The sequence below is a fragment of the Octopus sinensis genome, linkage group LG1 (assembly GCF_006345805.1).
Source record: "Octopus sinensis linkage group LG1, ASM634580v1, whole genome shotgun sequence".
NCBI lineage: Eukaryota > Metazoa > Mollusca > Cephalopoda > Octopoda > Octopodidae > Octopus > Octopus sinensis.
The window spans coordinates 56,226,263-56,240,845 of record NC_042997.1 but is presented as its reverse complement, the minus strand read 5'-3'; the positions used below and the strand labels follow the sequence as shown (position 1 = coordinate 56,240,845).

At 32.7% G+C, this 14,583-nt stretch overlaps 2 protein-coding genes across 3 annotated transcripts in view; both read right to left on the bottom strand.

Annotated features, from left to right (window-relative positions):
• Positions 1–331: 331 nt before the first annotated feature.
• LOC115210680 (ankyrin repeat domain-containing protein 23-like) lies at positions 332–841 on the bottom strand. Its single transcript, XM_029779396.1, has one exon. It carries the CDS (start codon positions 839–841, stop codon positions 332–334), a length of 510 nt encoding a protein of 169 aa, XP_029635256.1.
• A 5,638-nt stretch (positions 842–6,479) lies between these two features.
• Positions 6,480–14,583, bottom strand: part of LOC115212031 (zinc finger protein 423-like) — a 154,443-nt gene continuing 146,339 nt past the window's right edge. For both annotated transcript variants that reach the window (XM_029780835.2, XM_029780843.2), the window contains 2 exons: positions 10,599–10,738; positions 6,480–9,486 (listed from right to left, as the gene is read on the bottom strand). In XM_029780835.2, coding sequence (XP_029636695.1) covers positions 9,181–9,486; positions 10,599–10,738 — 446 coding nt within the window. In that variant the 3' untranslated portion in view covers positions 6,480–9,180. The remainder of the gene's footprint in view (positions 9,487–10,598; positions 10,739–14,583) is intronic.

Sequence of the window (14,583 nt, the reverse complement as noted above, 5' to 3'; positions counted from 1 at the left end):
GGAGAGGGAATAGTAATTTGAGAATGAAATGAAATAAAACAGTTAAACAAAGTTACAATTAGTACCATTATTATCGATTTTTGCCGATCATTAATGATTTTCAAAAAAGTATATGAAGTATGTTACAGATACTCATTTTATTAATCCCCCCAGTATGATGAAAGACGATGTGGACTTCTGTGGAATTCCAATTCAGAATTAAAGGACTGCGAGATATTTTGTGGCTCATTAGTCCGATGTTACTCGAAATATTGGACAAAAATGATTGGAAAATTCACTTTTTTGTTTCTAAGTGTTCTTTGTCGAAATTTTCCTTTTTTTTTTTTTTCTTCTACGAGCTTCGACGGAGTGAAGAATTTCGTTTTCTGACGGTCATTGTCTGATCGTAACCAGCCGACTCGGCTTTAGCTTTTTCTTCTTCCTCAGCCTTTCTCAGCGCATACCAAACTGGAGTTTCATTTTTCGCTAAGTCAATCGGCTTTAAACCCGATAAAGTTGTTGCTGTCATTGAAGCTCCAGCGTCGATAAGTCTTTTAACAATATCTTCATGCTTAGCTTCAGTTGCAACATGCAAAGCAGTACAACCATCGCTAGTCGAGGCATTGACTTTGGCACCCCATTGAAGAAGTTCGTCTACCATTGCTAAATTTCCTGCACGGCTGGCGAGGCTTATTAATGACTGATTTTTCTCATCACGGGTATTAGGGTCAATTCCTGCTCGTAATAACTTTCGAACGACTGCAATATTTCCATTACTTACAGCCGTGATTATGTGGGGTCTAGAGTCCTCTGCTAGAAATTTTGCAGATGGAGGGAATTTTTTCACGTTAATTTTCTTCATTTTTTAATTTATTTATTTTGATGTTGTCGTAGCAACGGTTCCAAGAGTTATTTCCCTTGGATATCTTCATTAACTTCTAAAACTCGACTCCCCTACTTTCATCTTGGCAGATCAAAATAATTTTCTATGTTAGAGTATTGTTTCCAAGTTATTTTTCTTGTTAGATAACTTGAGCTTAATATACATTAAAACACTGATACCATCTTGATTCAGTGAGAACTTAAGCTTCACATTATTTCCAATCTTAACAGATTTTGCTGTTCCTTTGATAATTTTAATCTGCATCCTTGTTGCCTTCAACATGGGAAGAGAAATATGTTTTGTTTTAAATAAATATATTTAAACAAGACATATATGAATTTTATGCTGGTAAAAAATATCATCAAGTGCTGGTGAATTCAAAAGATAGGAGAAAGCAAATAGAATGGATAATATGTATGTTTAGATTATTTCCAAGTTATTTCCCAAAATATGGAATTAGGATATGCTAGTTACATGGTTTTATTGTAATAGATGTAGACCATCACTTGAAAACTTGCATTTTTATTGTAAACAACTGCTGTTAAATAAATACATTGATATTAAAAAATTGTACCGAAATTTCTATGATAGGGAAATAAATGTTTTCACAACCATAATTGTTTTCATACCGTAACTAAACCTGCTTCTGTAAAGTATTAACTCATAATAGATTTCCTATAGGATACATATATATAGGGTATAACCATATGAGTAGGATAATATTTCACATTTTATTCCAATAGGAAGAGAGTAGTGTCCCAGTTTTTGCTGTCAAGTTACAGATGATTTGGATAGGATTGAGGACTTGTAGTAACAATGCAGGTAATAGAGAGAAGCTAGTTTATGTGTCCTTAAAAGTGGCATCTTGTAAAATTAGTAGGCATGCAGCACAGAAAATTTTTAGCCATTGTTTTAATATTGTGGAAAAGGAAACAAACATATAAAAAGAGAATTTATACATAAACTTGATAACTTCGCATTTTAGCCACTGCCGAGTAGTTTGTTTAATTTGTTCACTGAACAGTGATGCAAATTTCCCCTTGTTTTTCAAAAATACCTGCTAAATCACAAAATAAAGGGGCAGTGGGAATGTGCCCTATTTTTCAAATCCTGGCAGCAACACTGAAACTGGAAGCAGGATAATAATCTAATTCTACATTTTATCACATTCAAGAATATAAACATGTTTTTAAGCACAACACGCACGGAGTCAGAAAGAAACACTACCTTTCACCTGGCACTGTCATTCACGCAGTGTTCTCTCTCCCTAGTGTGAAGCTTCCCATCTTAGACATGTGAGTATGCGCACAACAGCCAAACACCACATCACTGGAACTGTGAAGTGCACAGTTCTATACAAGGATTTTTGTATTTTTTTCATAAACTAGATGATGGTTACTTACATTAAGCTTAAGGATTATATAATGTAGAAATATAAAGAAAGAATTAAAGAAAAAACACATTGAATGTTATTGATAATATCAAGTGGAAATAAGGGGTGCTGCAGTTCCACAATTCCTATACATGAGCCCCCATGGTCCTAAAATAGTTGTAAAATGTTAGTGAGTGGAGGTTTGTCAATCAACCAGGCTTTTCTTTAGATACAGTCTTGTTTATTTGTGTATTGCAGCTGCTTTATCCTAGATACATGAGCTCTACTTTATGGTGTGGGTGTATACTTAAACCTTGTAGAGGATCTGAGAGTAAACAGCACTGAAGTATTCACTGGCTTTAAAGTTGGAATATCATCTTTGCAATGCAGTTTTGGAAATATGTTATAACTTAGATCATGAAGCCTTTGTATATGTATGGTTTGTGAAAGTTTTAGTCTTGATTTATTCATGAATAAAGATGACAATGTTTTGATTGTGTTACCTCAGTATATGTGATGAGAATGTATAGGTGCTGTTTAAGTACTAGGTACGGCATATACATTTAGCTATTATTCAAACATAAATTGAAACATTCTTATTCACAAAAATAGCTGTAAATATTATACAATACTTCCTAACCCTCTTTTTTTTTTTATTGTTTACCCTTAATTAAATATGGTGGCTCAGACAAAATATGAACAAATTGTAGCATTGATGGTTGATATAAAGAATTGTGAGGTAACAAAATAATAACTGAGAAAAGATCAAGGGCTATGGTGAAAGTGAGCGTGGCCATTTTGAATTATGAATATTTGTAAGATATTGTCAATAAATATAACAACCAACCTGTAAACTTTCATTAACCAAAACCTTAAACATTTTATTGTATGTTAAAATGAATAATCAGTAAATATATATATATGCCACATCCAGTAGACTATGTGTCAAGTCTCATAGGGATATGTTACCAAAGTCTCTGTTCATAGAAGTGGTACATGTCTGGTGTAAGGTGTATAAGTTGCATTTGAGTGATGCCTGTTTGCAATATTATATCAATGAATGAAGGGTGATCTCTGTATAAGTGTATTTGGTTAGATTTAGCAGATAGTAGGTTGTTGAGGAAAAAAGGAAGAATGTATGTGACATTACCTGATTGAATAAAATGTAAGCTAGAGAGGAACTGGTTAACAAGCTGTGATTGAGTTGTCTAACAAAAACCTTTTCATCCAGGTGTGAAAGAGATGAATGAAGGTAATAGGTATGCAGATTTTCAGAGGGGGCCTACAAGACAAACAGTTGCAACATTGTTTATGAAGTTCACAAGGGCAAAATACTGCTTGTGGGAACTTATATATTTGGTCCAACTGGGATTTTGGAATGTGTACAGGTGAGATATGAGAACAGGGGGAAAACCCCCAAGGTGGTAAAAGTTTTATTTAATACTTAAGTTATTGCAATATTAGTAATGAAGTTAATAAGTCAGAGTGATTATTAATATTTAGGCAGTGAACTGGTAGAGTTCTAAGAACATCAGATTGAACACTTTCTGGCATTTGTTCTCCTCTTTGCATATTGAGTTCGAAGACAATTTTGATTTTCATCCTTTCAGGATCAATAATAATAATAATAATAATAATAATAATAAAAAGAGGTACTAATCCAGAGCAGTAGATCAGCAAGACCATAAGAATATCAGATTGGATGCCTTGTAATCTGTTCATCTTGTGTTCTGAGTTCAAATTATGCCATCACTTCTGTCTGGTTTAAAACCATCACCTGGCATTTTGGGTTGAGAATAATTTTTTTTCTGTATCCCACCAGTCTTGAATGAGTCATGGGTACTGCCTTCTCTTCTGTTTAAAAGATAAAAAAAAAGAAAAGGAAGATTGCCAATACTCAAAATGTTTGTAAGCTCCTAGCATGATGAGGTAAATATAACTGGACACATATAGATCAAATTTTTGCTGGGTTGTTTCCATGGATTGTGATAGAGTCTTTATCTATTGTTTTAGTCATTGAATTGTGGCCATGCTGGGCCACCACTTGAAGGGTTTAGTCACACAAACTGACCTCAGTACTTATTTTTCAGCTTGATATATATTCTGTTGTTCCCTCTTTTGCTGAACTAAGTTACAGGGCTGTAAACAAACCAACACCTGTTGTCAAGCAGTGGTGGGTGACAAGCACAACAAACTTGCACACATACACACACGATGGACTTCTTTCATTTGCCACCTACCAAGTCCAATCACAAGACTTTATTCAACCCACTTGCTCAAGGTTCCACACAATGGGACTGAACCCAAGGCCACTTGATTGGGAAGCAAGCTTCTCAGCCACACAACTTTGGTGAAGATATGAGCCAACGCTGTTTAAATGTGATAGGAGGTACTGTGAGCACTGGTTAACTTGTTGGGATGATGTGACTAGAGAATGTCTTCTAGCAGCTAATACTGGAGATTCCTCCAGATCTTTAAGCAGTACAATTGAGAACGAACCACTTGTGTGAGGAAGTGGATAAACATTGCAGAATATTCTTTTCTATTCAAGGCATAAGACCCGAAATTTTGGGGGAGGTGGGGGGCAGTCAATTAGATCGACTCCAGTATGCAACTGGGGTCGATCTTAATTTATCGACCCAAAGCACCGTCCGTTCGTGGCCGTTCGCCAGCTCTGTCTGGCACCTGTGCAGGTGGCACGTAAAAAACACCCACTACACTCGCGGAGTGGTTGGCGTTAGGAAGGGCATCCAGCCGTAGAAACACTGCCAGATCTGACTGGGCCTGACGAAGCCTTCCAGCTTCACAGACCCCAGTTGACCCGTCCAACCCATGCTAGCATGGAAAGCGGACGCTAAATGATGATGATGATGATGATGAAAGGATGAAAGGCAAAGTTGACTTCAGCGAAATGTGAACTCAGAACATAAAGACAGGTGAAATACCGCTAACCATTTCGCCCGACGTGCTAACGTTTCTGCCAGCTTGCCACCTTAAACATTGCAGAATATTGTTACAGTCATTTGCTTAGCTATCTTGGATGAATTGGAGTTGGAATACAATTGCTGTCAAGTATTTCAGTGTAGAATTGTTGTAGGTATTTGTTGAATTGTTGCCCAATTAGTTGACTTCAATTAAGGTTCAGTGCTGCTAATTAAGCTTAAACTCATTTGGTATCAACCATTTCAGCATTGAAACATTGTACTCTTGAAAATTTTGTTTTGGGGCATCATCCACCATGAAAACAATCAAATGGAAAACTAAATAAAGTTACATTTCTTTTGATATATCAAAAATCTTAAGGGAGGAAACACCATATTTTAACTATTTTCCATGTCAATGCATCTCTCTCTTTCTTTATGCCTTTAGCTCAAAGTTGTCCATTGTCAAAAAGGTCATTGCTAAAAACAACCACACCAAAACATCTACATCTTATACCATTCTGCTTAAAGTACTAGAATGTTCAGAGAGGCAGAGGCATGATGTAGTACAGGAAAACATGATTAGGTAAAGTTTGAACAATTCTAAGGATGTAAAGACTGGAACAGCAAAATAATGGTTAGGTTTGCAGGTAAGAAAAGTGTGGAAGGTGTTTAAGAGAACCACTATATTGGTAACAAATATGGAAAGGTAAATAGAATAAAGGATCTAGATAGTTTAAGATGGAAAGGTTTCAACCTCTGTGTCAGAAGAACCAGAACAAGAACAATTGAAAGTGCTAGGAAGAGTTCAGTGCAAGATGATGATGTAAGTCCTCAAAGCAAAATGAGAAGTAGCTGAATAGGTATTGATATTGACAGGGTTAGGATTTAATGCATTATGGTCAGATTTATGATGGAATATTATTAATCCTTCATCATGTATACTCATTATTAGATGTTAGACAAAACTTCATCAAAACTAAAACTATCAAAGAATAATTCAATCAAAATTAATTTAAAATATAGTCAAGGAGTTAATATTTTTATCTGAAAGTTCTTCTTTGTTTTGTTAATGAATTATTTCTTCACACTGCACATTTGTAAACAAACATGTTAACTGCTGTTCTATAACCCGTCCTCTCTACTATTACCCTATAAACAGTGAATATCTGGAAAAAAAATTATGTTGAAGCATTTTGTTTTCACAATTTTTGACAACTAGATTTAAGTTCTGCTAACTAAATTTTTCTATCAACAGGATCTCATAATTTTGGATTCACAAACTTCCCAGAGTGCAAAATATAAAATAAAAAAAAAAAACACAATTTATTTCATCATTTTATTTGAATACATTTGATGTTTGAGTAAACACCAGAACACTTTCATTCAATCAGCAGACAAATTATAGACCTAGATCATTCTGTACAGGCATTGTGTCATATCATAGTACTGTAATAACAGCAACAGAAACTACAGAGTAGACTTTGACTTTTGTGAAGAACAAGGCCAGGGCAGATATATTTGCCCCTTGTGGACATGTCCAGTCAAGGAATTTAAACCATTTAGATATGTCTGGTCTGTTTGGACAGTGGTTAGTTGGTGGGATAAAACCAACAGATGAATAAACATACACATGTACATCTAAATATAGATGTGGACATAGACATACTAGCATTTAAGATGGTGAATTATATACACATATACACCCATACATCTAATAACTAGATGTATTTACAATTATAATAAAAATAAAAAGTAGAGTCGAAGGTTTGAAGTGAGGTGTAAGATAGATGATGTAGATGCTAAAAGAACTGGTTAAATAAAATATGGCTTAGGCAGCATATTGCCAGCAGGTTTCAAAGAGCACAGGTTTGAATAGCAGCCACTTGCAGCACACTGACATTAAAAAGATATCCTCAGCTTGAGGGACAAAATTTGGTGTTTGAAAAAAAAATCTGGACTATGAAAGTTGTCAGACTTGGGTGGGGTTGGGCGACTTCTTTAAAAATTTTTTTTTAGCTTGTAAACATATTTCTAAAATATATTTTGTGACAAGCTTTAACATTAAAAAAAAATCACTTTAAAAATAAACTTCAAAGGGAATAATTTTGTTCACATTTGAAATATCAACGTGATGGATAATCTACACAATAATTATTATCTAAAAGATTTGAAAACATTTAACTATTTCTAAAAGAGCACACACAGAATTCCACAATGACACTCAGAAAGTAAGCCAGGTACAGACCATTTCTCACAAATCAAAAACAATAAAAGAAACTAGTTTCATTTATTATTAAGAAAAAGACGTTTTAGAAAATGAATGATTGCTAAACATTATTTTCTCATAGAATAACACAAAATTGTTTCAAGGTTGATTAAACTCAAGTCATAAATAAACATATAGATAGGAAACTATTTGATTTTGAAGCAAACAATAAGTGTTTTTGTTTTATATCAAATAATACATCAACTGGTTTTCTCTAGGATCTAGACTTTAATCTTTCATAAACAATTTTTTGTTCATATTAATTCCTTTCTTCCCAAATATACATGATTTAGAAAATCCTAAAGAAAATGATATGTGGAATCATGTTAACCAATTTCAATTTTGTTTCCTTAATAAATACTTGTTTTGAAGATGTGTGACAATTATAATTTTCTTGGAATATTTTACAAAATATTTCCTAACTGTTGTTAAGTACAAAGCCATTTTCCTAACAGGCTACTTCTGTCTGAGAATGCTGGTATGAACAAAGAATGATCTAAAAACATTCCCTTTGTAATCTTATCAAATACAGGCTTTCTTATCTGTTGACACAATAACTGGGCCAGAATCCTTTTCCATTGTAGATGACAATATTTGATTTTAAATGATTAACATTAATAGGGCAAAGAATAGAAATATTGGCAAGGTTGTCAAAGACATGGAATGTACATTGCTCAAGTAATCATAGTTTAACTTTTACAACAGGTCCAAGAAAACACCAACAAAGTATGATTGTTTACACATTGAAAATTCTAGTGTGTGTATGTGCATGTGCAGAGAAACATAATTTGCTTCTTATTCACACTATGATGAATATACATCACATCCCTGTAAGTGTGTATATGTGAGATGGATAGATAGAGAGAAAGAGAGAGAGAGAGAGTGTGTGTGTGTGTGTGTGTGATAGAAAGGTTTAGTGAAGGTTTCTCAGATTAACAGTATTGTTCCAATTAATATTTGACAGTAAAACTTTAGTCAATGTTTATTTAACCCAGTTTCATTTTGGTGGAAAGGATTAGAACTTTGTGATTTTGTTCTAATTTACAAGAGTTTGTAACCACCTCATTTATGTCTCAATAATATGAGAGTAAACCAAGTTATTTTCAAAAATCAAGCTTTAAGTTATATTTACAAGCAGATTAAAGGGATGAAAATATAAAAGATTTCCAGGAAAGATGTTTTTTCAATCAACAAAGGATTATAAATTGCAAATAAAATATTCAGGTAGCAGCTGAAAAAAAAAAAGACTTGACAAATAATTTTTTTTTTGGACTTCACAGTATCACAGATAAAAAATAAGTAGTTATTTCACATTAGGAAATCATTGTTGAATAATATGGTAACAGTTTTATGATGCAAAAGGAAGAAGAAAAACAGGAGAGAATCTATGCTTGTTTTCAGGGGCCAATGTTGTCGTTGTTATTTTTTAGCCCCAGGTCAGCCTTGACTGATCAAAAGTATTCCAGCTGTGATCATTCCATCTTTTATTAAGACTAGATCAATATTTTTTTTTTATATTGGTAATTGCTTAATATATGACTATTAACTTCAAAATTGGTTTCAGTTTCTCACAAAAAGCAGTTATTTCAATAAATTGTTACTTGAGTCATTGTTTTCTAATGAATATTTTTTTGTTGTAATTGTTGCTCATGTTCAGAATGATAACAATGTAATGAAGATGATGTTGGCAATATAGATAATGAAGATGAATATGCTACAAGAGCTGTAATGTCACTGACATGAAAATATACAATTTTCAGTTTTCAGAGCTGTCCATCTTGCAGTCAGTAATCATCTGTGAATTATGACTGACATCATTAAATATTTCGTCATCTTCACTTGAAGGATGTAATTGGTTTTCAGGGACACAAATTTCCATTTTCATATTGACCAAACTAACAGACACTGGAGATGTAGAATTGGCAGTCTGTTGGGGAGAAGAGTGGTTCATTTCATTTGCTTCATCACTTGCACAACTCTGACTATCACCATTCACATCACCATACTCTGTACCAGTTGTGGATGTTGATGCTGTGTTACCTTGTGTACTTGCTTTGCTTTCCTGCAGCAAACAGAACAAAGATATAATCAAATTGCTTTATATTAATTAGGCACTACTAATACTGTAAGATCTCAAAATCTCCTATCAATTGTCTTCCATGCACATCTACACTGAAATCTCCATAAGTTTCACTGCTTGGATATTAAACTATTACTTCAGACAAAGGCCATTTAAAGAACATTTCTAGCAATAAAACTGCCTGTCATCTTCATGGGTAATATCTGATTAGCCTATTGTTTGATTTCTAAATTAACTTCAGGACTTTAATCCTCTTGTTACCATATTTCTGTTGAAAAACACTACCATTATTTAAATTAATTTTGAAAATAATGAAGAATTTAGTAAAATAACATTGTTAGTATGGAACTAGTGTTTGGAGCATAAATTAAATTGAAATTTTGATCGAAGGCTTTAATTTAAATCTCTTTAAATCATGAAATTTGTATCATAGAACCAAGGAGGATCTTTGGTGAGTTGGTGTCAAAAGATGGAAGCTACAAGGTTTCAGATCTCATTTTGGCAAATGGTAGCAAGAATTAGGTGGCAATTATCAAATCATTAATGCAAATTCCTAATGTACCTTGCTTTTACATTCAATTATATATTTGCTCATCATATCACATAAATATCAAAATTCCTGAAAAGTTTTACTCATTCTTATGGCAGAAGTAACCGAAGGAGAATTATAAAAAAATGTATTATATTTCTTTTTGTCTAAAGATAACCAACCTTTTCATTAAAAAAAAAAAAAGCGATGAAAATTTTTTACAAGAAATTTGTTAAATATATTATTAATCAACATTTAAGCAAAATATCTAAACTAAAATGAATGGCAATTTGACTTAACAATTGGAGTCAAAATGCATAAAGGGATGTACTTAAAAAATACCATTAAAAGATTCAAATGAATACCTTTAGAGATTAGATAACATCTGCACTGAGTGTAGTTGATTTTAGCAATGAAACTGGTGTTTTATGATACAAAGCACAACTGCATATATTACATCAATCCTCTTCTAATAATTTAGTTTATGTTTAAAAGTCTCTTCTAAATGTAAAGTGATTTAGCTGAAGTACTTTTAGAATTAGTTTGCAGGTGGTAGGTCAGTTACCTGGTGCACGAGGTGGACAGTGTTCATATGTTCCTTCATTAAACTTCTCTTTGAAAATATTTGCCCACATACAGGACACAAAACTGGCTTTACATCAACTATCTGAGTCTTTGGAACTTGAGACTTTTGATTTTCTTTTTCTACAAAAAAATAAGAAAAAAAGAAAAAAGTATGTATATTAACTATACTGACAGCTCTTTAACAGAAATCTAGTTTCATTAAAATCAACTTCATATACAGTGTTATGGCCAATAATATGTTAACCAATTCTAGGTATAGAGAGCACTGATTTAATGGCTCTAAGTATTCTTTGGAAATAAAAAAAAAAAAAGTGTAGCACAGTTTCTATGTTATTAATTTGCATATATCTCATCAATGAACATTTCCCCATTCATTCTAAATTTAAATTCAGTTTGTACTCTGTTCTATAAAAGCAAGTAAACAATTATCTATCCTAAGAAAACCTCAATAAATTTTTTTACAGTAAAATCTCCTTGATGTACTGTTTACAGTTACTGTGAGATTGCTGACCATATGGTTATGGTGATAAGTTAAATCATACTAACTGTCATTAATATGACAGTATATCTCATAAAGATATACAAACATCACTTATAACCACACCACGTCCTAAATTGGGGAATAATCCTGGATGTATTATACCTCAAACGTTATACAAGCAACCTTTTTCTAGTAGCAGACCTTATGAGATAGCACCCGTTATAAATATGATCACACAGTCCAAAAAATAATTTACTAAACGTATACTACATTAAGTAAATCATTAAAAAAAAACAACAAAATGATTGAGAGAAAGCATGGGTGAATGAGAAATAGAAAAATGTAAGAGTTCCAATTAACCAAGTTGCACCTAAAGATTATGTTTTAAAATTCAAGGGAAAATGTTATTGTGGTTTTATAAATATGACAATAATGAGTGTCATACGAAAAGACATAAAGGGCTACAAGTGGCCTGAGTGCTGCAAGTTGCTCATGCTAGCATTCTTAAACAGAAATGAGTTGATTGTGACTTGAACCCCCTTGATTCAATTCAGTCAAGGCTGACCTGAGGTTAAATACCAATAGCAACAGCAGTTTCATGGTTGAACAGTTGCAACAGTGGTTCTCAACTGGAGTTCATATGACCCTTGGAATTCCATATAAAATTTTTGTTAAAATTTATCTACAATAAATTGGTTATTTTTCTACAATATACAAAATATTTAAACAATTAAAAAATTTTTTTTTTAAATGTCAAATAGCGATGAGGGCCCAGTAGAGAAAATAGGGTGTCCACGGGCAAAAACATCATTGAGAACCACAAAGTTACAAGGAAGGCTCTCTAGTTGTAAAAAAGAATTGTTCCAAAAAAGTAAATTATTATATCCATGCAATATAGTGAGAAGCAAATGATGGTAGGTCCTGAAATATAATCTTAATTTCCAAGTGAGAAATGAAATATTACACTAGATTAATGCTAATATCTTATGGCATGCATCTGTCTGAGTGTAATGAAAAACTAAAGCCTAAAGCATATTTTAAATAATTTCCTTTATGGCTCAAGATAACTTATTGTATTGGTTTCTAGCATTAGAAACAGGCCATGCATTTGGGTGTAAGGGTATAAGTGATTATGTCCACTTCAGGTTTTGACTGGTATTTTATATTATCAATCCCAGAAATCGAAAAGCAGAGTTGACCATGGTGAGATTAAGGATGGTTAAATGTCACTATCAGAAGGTCAGTGGACAAAATGCCTTGTGATATTCAATTACCTCTTCTTTACATTCTCAGTTCAAATCCTGCCAACGTCAACCTTACATTTCACCCTTCTAAGACCAATGAAATAAAGTATTCCAGTTAAGTACTAAAGTCATTCCAACCAAGAAGGACTTTAATGGCAACATTAATGTGTCTTGTATTTAAGATGGTAGAATATGATTTGAGGGAGATTTAGCTGCTATTTCTAACAGATCGAATGTCTCAATCACCCTTGTTTCATCTAATCTGTTGTTTAGAATCTGAGCTGAGCAAAGAAATTGTCATTGTTTTGTTGTAATAATAATAATGATGATGCATGTAGTAAGAAACTCTAGGGAGAACTGAACAGCAGAAGGTCTTCAGAGAAGAAGCCATTCCTATGCATGCAAGTGTTTTGGCCCTTAACTCCTTACAGTCTATGGAGGCCAGGTTGCATCCCATGTGGGATGATGTAAGATTGTGACCATTTGTAAACAGAACTAAACAATCGAATGTACTTTTCCTTTACAATGGAAGTACAAACTTGAGATCTTTTTGGTTTGAACGGCAGTTTTTTCTAGCGGTGTCATATAAAATTGTCACTCACAATTATAACCCTAGTATCGATCTATTGTATTTCAATCTGTTTTAGAGTTAGGGTTAGGGGTGGGGGAAAGGGTATCTTTTTTCTTCAGAAATGTAAATAAACCCAATGTTTCTTAAACGAGGGACATATTCATACGGCACAGAATGTTTTCACCTCAATAGACGTCATTGATTGGTTGAAATTGCAGAAACTGAAGAAAAAAATACAACAAATATCTTACAAACTATAGAATTTTCTCAATAAAGCCAAGAGAAAAAGATGTTTTATAAATACAATCTACCAGTATTCGAAGTTTAAAAGTGTTTATAGTTACGTGGAAATTATTTTAAAAAACTGCCGGTCAAACCGAAAAGATCCCCAACATGTCTTTCTTAGAAGGAAGATTTTATTTGTTGTTTAGAAAAAAAAAATGAATATTTATTCATCTGATATATTTCATGAACCAGATGTTACAAGATCTTTTAGTGCAAAGAAATATATTGTTGCAGTGTGATTCTTAATCTTTATAGAATTAGCTCAATATAGATAAAGACAGCTTCGTTGCACTATAATGTATGAGTTGCTTAATCCAAACGAAAAGAAAAAACAAAGGAAAACTTCATGCTAAATCAATAGAAACAACGTGAGTAACAACGAACGCAAATCAACTCAAACCGTTATTTTATTGTCATTGAAATTAACTACGGTTATCTCCCCTTACAAATGAAATTCCTTTATTTAGCAATGTCAGCTTCGTTAATGAATTAAAAGTAACGTTCTTTCTTTGAACAAGGAATAATTTTTAAATGATTATTAATCTTAGTAATAATTAGATTATTACTTAACAATATACATTATTAATAATTAATAATTATATAATGTTACTTAATTGGAAACCAGTTTAATGAATTCTTAAATAGAGAGATGTGCAGAAACTAAGATATAGAATAAATCTCTTTTTAATTGGTTTTTGATTTTTTACACTAAGGCATAGTCAAAGAAGGAAGAGGGCCATATTTGAATAACTTTTCTTCTTAGTAAATTTACTTTACCATCACAGAATAATTGCATATATCCCTGAATTCAATTCAGTCCCATATGCCTTGCTTATTGTTGGATACTTAATCTACTTGTTTTAAGAACTGTTTTATATATATATATATATATATATATATATATATATATATATATATATATTAAAAGGGAGGGTACAATTATTTATGATGAAATTTTATGAGCTGTTTTTCTTTTTGATATTTGAAAAAAACTCAGAGGGAACTTCTATATAGATACTTAATCTTCGAAAAATAACAATCAAATCTCCCTTGGATTATATCTTAGCAACTCAGGAAAAGACATGGATAATGTAGGCCTAGATATCCCTAAAATGGTGGGATGGTTACTGCTGGAATGCCTTTGATCATATGCCTCTTTACTCAGAGCTGATCTGGGACTAAATAGCAACTATTTGAAGGAAGTTTTACAGTGAACCAGTTCTTAAAAACAAAACAAGTGACTAATAATAAATATATTTACAAAGTAGCACTTGTCTCTTCCAGTGAAATATGCTTGAAAGTTCATAACAGAATATGTATACATGTGAGTGGATGTGTGTGTGTGTGTAAGAGAGAGAGAGAGAGAGAGAGAGAGAGAGAGAGA